The sequence below is a fragment of the Gavialis gangeticus genome, unplaced genomic scaffold, assembly GCF_001723915.1.
Source record: "Gavialis gangeticus isolate Ggan-Ray unplaced genomic scaffold, GavGan_comp1, whole genome shotgun sequence".
NCBI lineage: Eukaryota > Metazoa > Chordata > Crocodylia > Gavialidae > Gavialis > Gavialis gangeticus.
Genome location: NW_017729008.1, coordinates 39231895 through 39242509, shown reverse-complemented (window position 1 = coordinate 39242509; position 10615 = coordinate 39231895). Strand labels below are relative to the sequence as shown.

Here is a 10615-nt window from a genome sequence, read left to right as displayed (position 1 = left end):
TTTTTTTTTTTTTTTTTCCCTTTTTTTTTTTTTTTTTGTACACAAAATGTCAAATTGCAGAAATTAAAAATGTAAATGATGGTGTCTAATTAACCAGTTGACAGCGGAGCACAGCTGCGAGTGACAGTGACTGATTACCTTCTGCAAACCTTGTCCTCCAAGACCCGCCATGCCCGGGGGGAGGAAGGACATGGGGAAAGAAAGCAACTTCCTTAAAGAGACACAGGTTGGCAGGCAAAGCCCTGTGCAGTGGTAACCACCCCGGGACTCCCCGGTCCAGTCGTGGACCCCCTGGAGGGATGCAAGCAGGCTTTCCTCACCATGAATAGGCTGCGTGCACTGAAGCATTGGAGCAGCCTTGGGCTGCTACGTGTGCCCTGGGCTGGTCTGGCACCTGGGGGAGATGTGGGGAGGATGGGGTGGGTGGGTAGTGATAGGGGACCTGGGGCAGAGAGGTGGTTGAGGTGGGAGGGCTGCCAGGGCTTCGAGTGCGTGTCCGCGGGGGGAGGATGAGAGGGTGGGAGTCTGCGAATGGCGACATGGGCACGCTGAGGGTTGTGAGTGTGCCTGTCAGGGCGGTTGTGTTCACGGGCATGCTGATGGAAGCGGCATGCTGGGGATTGTGCGAGGGTGCGGGTGTGAGCCATCTGTGTGGGGGCCGGCAGCAGGCATCCCCGCGGTGGGTGAAGTGGACGTGGCATTGGCATGAGGAGTTGCATGTTGTATTGGCAGCTACCCGGGCAAATGGGTGGTGTGGCCATAATGAGAAGACCCAACCCCTTCCTCAGTGGGGCCCTGGGCCCCACCATCCTCACACCAGTGCCCCAAGTGCAAATGTCCTATGAACGTGGATCAGTCGCTAGAGCTGGGCCAGGGCTGAGCTCTGAGACTGGTATGTCTGCAGCAGGGGGCTGCTTGGGCTTGGCGAGAGCTTGAGCCTTTCTCTGATGCCTGCTTTGCACAGGTTGGGGTGGCAGACAAAAAAACACAGCCCTGCTCCAGGCTCGCGTTGAGGGACCATTTGACTCCAGAAGCTTTTGCTTTTGGCTTGGCAGCTCTCATTTGCCCAGCACGAGACATGAGGAAGGTCTAGCTAGTGTGAGGCAGCTCTTGCAGACCTAGCAGCAGGGAGCACACTGCTGAAGTGAGGGGCAGGGCACGGTGATCCTTGGGCAGGGAAAGGTGCAAGGGAGATACCGCTAGGTTGTGGCTGGCAATCTCTGCTTGGCTGGCTAGCGTGTGCTTATCCAGCCATGCCAGGGCCGCCTTTGGTGCTCTGTTGGGCTTCATTGGGGAGCATGTAGGTGACTGTGAGAGCTCTGGAGGATCTGCCCATGACACCCAGCATTTTGGGGAGTTAGGGGGTGGCCTATCTGCTTGGGCAAGCAGTGAAAGGCTAACTTAGAGCACTGTGTGCCAGCTTCAGTCCTCTGGCTGAATGGATAGGAGCCAAGACTAGGAGCTCAGAGGTCGGGGTGCTTTTCCTAGGTCCCTCTTTCTCCACCAGCAAATGCTGTGCCTCTCTCTCCCCCAGGTACTACTCAGACATCGCCAAGATGCCGGCGATCAGCGACCAGGACATGAACGCTTACTTGGCTGAGCAGTCCCGCATGCACATGAATGAGTTCAACACCATGAGTGCGCTCTCTGAGATCTACTCCTATGTGGGCAAGTACAGCGAGGAGGTGAGATGCCAGGAGGCAAGGAGCATTGCTGGATGGTCTGGGGTCATAGGCTGCCTACCAAGACACCCACCAGCCCTGGGCACTTTCCTCTCAAATGTAGGGCCGGTGGTTTTAGGATGGCCATGGTGCCTGGGGACAGGCAGAGAGTGAGTGAAGCTGTGCTGGCCTCCCCCACACCCTACAGCCTGATTTCCTGTTCTTTCCCCTTCCGACTGATCCCTTGAGGACCATCAAGGTGGAGTTGGGCCCTGATGGTCTCCCTCCTGTCCTTTATAGACCCCAGGACGGGGTGCTCCATTCATCTCTGCCTGGAGAGTGCATCTAATGGGGCCAGCCTCCCTTTGGAGGACGGGGTACAGAGACAAGGGGCCGCTGGTTGCAGCTCTGACAGCGGAGCTCCCCAAGCATGCACGGGTCCTGGTTTTGGTGATCGGGGCCAGGGCGGTTGGCCAGGTCGGGGATGGCAAGGGCTCTCTCCACGCTGCTGTGTCTTGCGAGCTGCATCTGGCCAGCAGAAAATTGTGCGAGCTAATTAAAGATGGCTGACTTCACTGCTGGGGCGCTCTGACCAGCCTTCCCTGAAGGCTGCCAGCACGCCAGCCGAAGATTAGCAGAAGCAGACCAGGGAGATAGGACCTGTTCCCCAGGGGCAGACAAGGACAGGACAGGTGCGGGGGGGGGGGGGCTCACCTTGTCCGTGAAGCTGGTGTTTGATAGAGACAAATTGCCCTGGCTGCAGCGGCCCCCTCGCACCCCCTGAAAGCCTGCTTGTGCCTCTCCGACAGCACCCCAGCTCTTCCCATGCAAGGTAGTGCAGTGCTCAGCCAAGCTAAACCTGCAGCCTGTCTCATGCAGCTTGGTCCTTCAGGTCCATATGGAGCAATGCTGCTTTTCCCAGACAGAGCCGCTTGTCATTGCGCAGCTCACTCCCCAACACCCACCACGTTCCCTTAGGATGGTGAGAGTAAATCCCGTTGGAACGGCTCACTGCCTCTTAGGAGGGGCACTGGGATCCCTTCCTCTCCCGCACGAGGGAAGGGCAGGGAAGGGCTAGCAGGAAAAGTCTTTGCAAAGCACCATCCTCATTGCAGTAATGCCATGCAGGGCCTATATAACGCTCTTATCAAGGCCTAATGCCGCTCCATTAAAGACTCTGTCTTTTAAAGACCCTGCTTGGCATCTCCTGGAAGAAGTGCCTCTTGTAGCCAAGGCGCGTGCGGTGCAGGTTTATATTTGCAGCTTTGCAAAGGAGCCTGCACACCACTGAACACCAAGGCGGGCTGGCTGCCCAGGAGTGAATTTGGCCCGACAGAAAGAAATACCCAGCTCAGTTTCACCTTGTGTAGCACCTTGTGGCAGGAGACACTCGGACGGCGTTTTAATTAGATGATAGTAAGCATTGCTGTGCAGATACTAAAAGTCTCACCACAATGCCTACTGTGATCTCTAACATGCATGGATTACTGATTGTTGGTCCCAGCCCCAGCACCACCTTGGAGTCTTGAACTGGTTCCAGTATGGTGCCGAGTCTGGGACTAACAACCAGCTGACTGTGGGTCGCAGCCCCAGCACTGGAGCCCCTTCAGTACGGAGAAGAAGCAGCATCAGGCCCCGGGCTGGGTGATCCCATTGGGGGTCTTTGGTTATAAAGTGCAGAGGGGCTAGGAGAGCTGCAGGAATCAGCCCCTCTGCTTGCTATTGTCATTTCCAAATTGAATGGACACCTCGGAGGACCACAAATTCCTTGAATTACCTCCGTGGAGCCATCCGACGATAGCTGATAGCAATCCTGACTGGGTGGAAAGTGGGGACTGGGAGCGGTGCGTTCTGGGATGCTGGAGGACTGCATATTGCTCATTTTATATCCACGGAGAAGACAAGACAGGTAGCACAGCCCAGAGTTCAACCTCACCTGAAGTGGCATGACCTTCAGACGCTCAGAGGGCACTTAGCACAAGTTAATGAGCTTTAACGCCCAGACACTTGTGTTGTAAGTGCCCTTAGTCTGGTCTGAGTGCAACCAGCCTGCGACTTCATCCGCAGGGGCTTAAAGAGCAGAGCTCAGATTTCAGCTCCACAGGCCGGGTTTTGTAGCTACCTTAAAAGCAAACCCTGGCTTGGCAGGCACCCCGGGCTTGTGCCCAGACAGAGCTCAGCCCTTCTCTCTGTCTCTGGCTGGGAAGAGAGGTGTCTCTAGAGCTGCAGTGGTTCAAAAGTAACAGGAAGGGTGATGCAAGGAGCATTTCATTTGGCTGGCCCTTTGCTGGAGGCACAATGCCAAGACCCCCATCTGTGTGACAGGCAGGCCTGCAGCTCCCTTGACAGCTTGGGAAGAGATTACAGGAAAACCCTAGCGTCTTGGCCAATACTCCCCCCTCCACCAAGCTGGTCCTAACAGAGCAGATACTGCTGAGCGCTGCCATCTGTCCACTCCCTGCTCTCCTCCCGCACCACTTTGCTAGCTGCTTTTGCGAGAGCACAAGCTAAGCAAAGGAAAAGTCCCTTCTCCCCCCCGAGGGGTTGGCCCTCCATTGGGGTGTCGGGGCTACTGGGCAGGGATAAAGCCCTCTCTTCTCTCTGTTCCTCCCCTTCGGCAGATCCTCGGAGCCCTCGATCAAGACGACCAGGCTGGGAAACAGAAACTCGCCTACAAACTTGAACAAGTCATAACCCTCATGAGCATAGACAGCTGAGAACTGTCCTGCCAGGGAACCCCTGGGAGGGATAAACCAAGCCGTGCCTCAGTCAAGATCATCCTCTTTACCAAGTGCAAGTTTTGATTGGGCTGTAAGCAGAGTCAACCGATCAGCTCTCTTTCTCTCTCTCTCTCTAAACCTATGGACAAAGCCACAAGGCCTTGGGATTTGAGGGACGTGGTGGCGTTGGAGGGATCTCATCTCTGGGGACACCGAGACATTCAGGTGGAGCTCTCTTGTTCACAGCTTCCCCTTGCCCGAAAAATACCATCATATCATCCGTATCCAGACGGAAACGTGGAAGGCTGCCTCTGCCGCGCCGCTTGAACTGAGCTCCTGGGTCCGTAAGCCGGGGGCGGACGTGGAAACAAACTCAGTATTATTGGAGTCTCGTCTCCTGGGATGGGGCCTGCCTCCGGGGATCCCGGCAGGGCAGGATCACACAGGGACCTCCTCCAGCAGAGCCGTTATAGCTCCGTCTCCCGATATCAGTCCTACGGGGAAGGATTTGAGGCCTCCTGGGAATGCGACAGGGACCTGGGTCAACGTGGAGTGGCACGGGGGACTCTAACTCTCCGGGTGAATAGCAATGCCTGGAGGGGTGGGGGAGGGAGAGACCGCCCCTTGCCCCCCACTTTAACTTTTCAGATTTTTATTATTATTTTTAAAACAGCCCCGTGTCCCCCTCGGTCTTTCCTTGTGTTTCCTGTTGACCGTAAAACTGCGATGAAACGCTCTCTGCCTAGTTGCGCTGAGCCGGTGTTCACCATCCCCTCTGGATGGCTCACGGCACAGCGCAGCCCATTTCCACTACAACCCCAGAAACGAAAAGCCTCCAGGCACATGCCGAGCTAGAAAGGAGGAACCCAGCTGCAAAACACCAAGCTGGCCTGGGAAACATATCGCTTTTGCTAGAGGAAAGGTTTTCTGAGCCAGGACAAATATTTTTCTTAGCTTTTTTGGGGGAGGGGGGTGTGGTTTCCTGGTGGAAATCTCCACAGGACTTTGCATTGTTTGGTGCAAAATATGAGGAGACCGGGGATTAAAGGGAACGATTTCCCCTTGGGCTGCTCCCAGGAGGATGTGACCTCATGCCGACCCAGCCTTTTGTAAAACCACGGTGGGATTTCCCATTTTTTTTGAATGCCCACAAATGATTGTGACTGTTTCTGGCGGCACTAGGCCACCCTCTCTCCATCCCGACCCATCCCCATCCTGTCCTCTCATCCCAAACCCGCTACCAACAGGGTCATTTTTAAAGCACAGTGGGTGCCTCAGAAGCATTTCCCGTCCCCTACATCCCTTCACTGTTATTTCGGCACAGAGATGGATGGGAGATGGCATTTACTCCCCCGGCCCTCAGCTCCTCCACAACAGCTGCCTCTCTGAGGACCAAGCTACTTCCTACCTAACCAAGCAAGAGAGTCTCCTTCTTCTCTCCTTTCTTTTTTTCCCTTCCGTACGACCGCAGACCGCTTACTTCAATACCATTTGGGGTTTGCCGTCAACAAGGCGCCGACCCCAGAGCACAAGAACCAAACCAGAGAACCTCGAATTTGGCACAAAACGGAGCGAGGCTGGAAGCAGGAGCTGAACGTGCATCTGTCACCTCGAGAAGCAAATAGCGCTTACTTAGACCACGCGTGGGAATGGACGGGAGCCATACGGGAAGACAACCTCTCCCCTTGGCCCATCTCTCACCATCCTCGGAGAAGCAGCCTAGCTGCGCATTGGAGGGCAGAGGGGAAAGGGAGGTCTGTGGGCTGCGAGGGGTGTCCTTGATGATGGAGTGGTCATACCGGGTCCTAGTCATGCTATTGATGCATACCTCTGCGTGACCACCTATTGCTAGTGGATTTACGGGAGTACGGAGCAGGAGAAAATTTGTTGTCGAGCTGACTGCATGCAGCCAAGCATTCAAATCCATGGGCAGTTCTTGCCACGGCGGTTGAAAGAACAATGAGCAGACGGGCATAGGGAAACGGTTGCGAGGTTCGTACCCGGCCGGCAGAGTGTAAGGGACACGTCTTGGTTTTTAAACCCCAGACCTTTCTGTATTGTTTGGCGTGGGCGTGCATGTGTCCTTTCCTTTCCTTTTGCTTGCTTTGTTGGGTTGGCCAGCTGAGCGCCGCATCGGGCCCCTTCGAGGTGGCTCCACGCACCCGAGAGGACCGTGCGTCAGGGTCGATTGCGTGTGGGTTGGTGTCATGGTTTTAACGTTTCATTTGGTAACGTCAGAGTGTGTCCCAGATCAGACCATCACAGCTGGGGAAGTGGAATGGAAAAGTGCCACGAAAGCCAGTGCTAAGAAAACAAACGAACAAAAACCAAGAACAGTTAAGTTTGCTTTTTAGTTTCTTTGGGGGTTTTTTTGGTTTTAAAGACGTTAACCATGAAAGTTAAAAAAATAATGGAAGAAACCAAAGGTTTTGACAAAGTGCCACAAATGAGAATTATGGGCCCTCTTCTCATGATTTTCATTCAGCGGGATGGTGAGATCTAAGGACAAAAAACCCCAGACTGGCTCAGAGGGGAAATCAGTGGCAGGCAGCTCGTGGGGCTGCCGGGGCTGGGTTTTGTTTGCACATGAGAAGGGGGCGAGGGGCGTTGCACGGGAAGATTTCAAAGGAAACGTGTGTGATTTTGCACAGCTAGAGAGGTGAAGAAGCACCACAGGGGAAATCTGAGACTCAGCCTAGTTCAGTTTAGATCTGCTGGGAGCGGGGCTGTTATTTTAATTTTCATTTGCTGGGACAGTGTTGTTCAACTCTCCCTCCCTCCGTCTCCCCCACCCCCAGCGAATAACTTAAAAACCTCAGAGTGAAGAAAAGTTTTAGCAGAAACGGGGGATTGTGAACATCATCGTCCCCTTCTCTCCCATCCATTCCCTCGCTCCGCTCTGCCTCCTCATCTTCCCCCACTTGGGATTTTCAGCAAATCTCTCTTTTCATTCGGCTTTATTTTTATACCTCAGCTTCTTCTGCCTTTGTTTTGGCCTTGACAACACGCTGGCATTGTGAAGTGAATGTGTGGGTTCCCCCCTCCGTTGCTTCGCCCTCACTTTGCCACCGCTTGCCCCCCACAGGCCTCCAAGATGGCTTGCTCCCTGCCCCAACTTAAATGAATTCAATTTTTTAAGTGCATGTGAAATACAATGAAGAACAGAGACACAAACAGAAGGAAGAAGGTGCCTCGCGACTGCCGAGATGCAGTCTTTTCCTCCTTCCTTTGCCTTTCTTTTCCTTTCCCTCCCTCTTGTACCTTTGCCTGTGGACATCCCACCAGAGTTGGCCCACCATACTCTGGTGTCAAGCTATCCAGAGAGGGCTTGTTTCAAAGCCCATTGAGGTCAATGAACAGCTTGCCCATCCCAGCACTCCTAGATGACATGGTTTTATGGGGCAGGAGGCTTGACTGTTGGCGTTTATGGCACCATCACCAATGGGGTGGTCTGGACAAAGGGGCTTCTGATAGACGTGAGGCCAAACCCTTTCACTGGGCCTTTGGGTAAAGTTATGTCTTCACCATAGAGTGAGCCCCACGTGTCTGCACCTGGTTTACCTGGCGGGGCTTGGGCAGCCGCATTGCAAAGCACACCTAAGCTACACGTCCTCACTTGTGCTGCCGTAAGGTGAGCCACTTTAGGATTTCTTTTCAGTAAATGGTGGGAGACCCTATCTGTCCTTCTGGGCAATGGATGGAGTGGTGAAAAGACAGTGGAGGTGCACCAGCACTGGGGCTGAAGCCACCCTCCTCTTCCTCCACTGCAGATGTGTCTAACCCTCCCAGTGCACCGTTGAAAGGAGCTACACCCGTGACCACCAGCTGAGGATCTTGCCCACTGTGATTATCTCTTCACATCCCACTCACCTCGGTGCCTCTAGGGAAGAGCTAGGCCTTGTGGAGTAGTTTGCCAAGGGCCATGCTGGAAATGGAAATTCATACAGGAGCTGGAGTAGCTCTCAGTTAGGACTGTGCCGTTGGTCTGAGGAAGGGGAAGGGAGCAGTCTTGTACTGCGAGAGGGTCGGACAAGCAGGTGGGACCCACATGGGTCTTCCTCATTTGATCTTCTCGGGTGGTTTCTCTGCTCAGCTGTGGAGAAGAGGAGCAGCCCTGGGCTTTGTGCTGGACTGAGGCTGAATTTTGCCATTCAAAAAGTATAAATGGGGAAGACCATTGGCTGCATTTTAACTAAATTTACCCCTGATTGTTTGACCAATGTAGAAATGATTGGTGCCGAGCCACCAGGGAGTAGTGGGGCCTTCATTGCCTGGTGACTTCAGATAAAAATGGAGAGCTGGATTCAAAAAGCCATTCAGGCTTCTGCACACCCATTGATTTCAGTGAGAATATAGGCACCTAGATAACGTCTCAAAGGTGTGACCGGCCAACAGGACAAGATTGGGCTCAGGGCTTGGGTAACCGGGTAGGCAGGATCCTTTGGGTAGATGTGATATTTTTTATTAGACCAACTAAATAGTTGGACAGAAGTCCTTTGCAAGCTTTGGGACACAAACGCCCTTCTTCAGGCATTGGGTGAAATTTAATAGCCACTGCTATACAGAAGATCAAGTAGCTGATCCGGTGGTCCCTTCTGGCCCTAAGTGAATCTACAAGCTGCTCAAAATAGTGGGGATGGTAGGAGATGAGGGGATGGAGGAGTTAGTGGGGGTGACATCTGAATAGAAGGTTAAGGGGAAAATTGCAAAATGCATCATCCATAGTTAAAAGAAAGGGAGTTTCCTGAGTGTCAGCCTTGCCCATCACGTCAGGCCACCTAAGGGTTACTAGCTGCTGTCTGCAACTGTGTCAGGATCCCTTTGATTTTTATCAAATCAGCATTTTACAGTCTCCAGAGCTTCCTCAGAGCTGTCGAACAGGCGAGCTGGAGTCAAGCTGTGCCTGCTCGGACGGTATCCGCAGACCACCCGTAGGACGGCCCTGCTGTCGCCGAGGACCAGTTGGGGTGAATCCAGCCCCTGCTCTCCTTGTTTGTGTGCATCTGAAGCAGCCGGGCAGGTGGCTTTCTACATAAATGTGTGTGCATCCCCCAGCAGCCCCTCTGATTTGACAGGTGTTTTGCACAGACAGAGAGAAAGGTACCACGTGTCCCAGCCCCTCAGCTGGCATAAACCTGCCCCTGGTAGCTCTGTTGAAACCAGTGGCGCTACATGAGTCTGCATTGCTGCAAACCAAGTGAGTCCCGCAGCAACCTTGAGGCTGGGGCCCAAATCTCCAAGCTACTTACGTGCCCAAACCTCACTGATCTCAATGGGGCGAGGCACCTACATACCCTCATGGCTCCTACTCTAATGGCCAGACCCTATTACCCCTAGTAGGGACCTAGGTGGACTTGGCATCCAAGTGCTATTCGAGTCCACCCTGTAGAGCCATCAACGCACCGGTTTGTACAACGCTCATCTCAGCCTTAAGTCCACGTCACCGAGAGCTGCCAGGACGAGGAGGCCAAGGCACCTGCCTTTTTCAGGAACTGATATTTAGGATCCTGAATGAGGTAGAAGAGGATCACTCTTGGGCACCTGGATTCATTTAGTCCCTAATAGGTGGAGTAGGATCAGGCCCTGCACTCTTATTTGGAGGACATGAGAGAGAGCAGCAGCGCCATTACTTTTCTGAGCTAAGGACCATTTGCCTGTTATTCCTCCTTTTTTAAATGGATGGATCAGCTCTCTCGGAAGCAGAACTGCCATCGGGCATGTTGCCACAGTCCTCTCCCCAGCAATGCAGGACAAAATGCTGAATATGGCCCCCAAGCACCACTGCTACAAGGGAAATATCCTTGGAGACGGGGCAAAAAAGGGTGGGGGGGGACAAGAAAGTGCCCTAGATGCCACGAATGCCATTCTCGGGGGGCTCAGCTTCCCCCCATTTCTTCAGCACTGGCTTTTCCAGCTTCACCATGGCAGCAGCTCAGGGGATACAGCAGAGATCCCCATGCCAGGAGCCCTCGTGATCAATGGGTGACCTCGGGCAATCCTGTAATGGTTCCGTGCCTCAGTTTCCCCATCTGGGAGGAGGCCACAAGGGTTAACCGTTGTCTGTAGGGTCCTTCGAAAATGCAAAGTGCCACTATTATTGTTTGTGTAGTGATTGGGGTCAACCTAGGTGTGACCTCTCAGCTACTGTTTTTGAGGGGGGGCCCAGGGAGGGCATCAGAGAGGCATTAATTTGTGGAGCGATGTCACAAAAATGATTTAAAAGCAGGGCGGGGG

General features: G+C 53.7%; 1 protein-coding gene across 1 annotated transcript in view; it reads left to right on the top strand.

Annotated features, from left to right (window-relative positions):
- PLXNA4 (plexin A4) overlaps positions 1–10615 on the top strand; it is a 660133-nt gene extending 649518 nt beyond the window's left edge. The window contains exons 30-31 of the mRNA XM_019509620.1: positions 1535–1685; positions 4283–10615. Of these exons, the coding sequence (XP_019365165.1) occupies positions 1535–1685; positions 4283–4378 (247 nt within the window). The 3' untranslated portion in view covers positions 4379–10615. The remainder of the gene's footprint in view (positions 1–1534; positions 1686–4282) is intronic.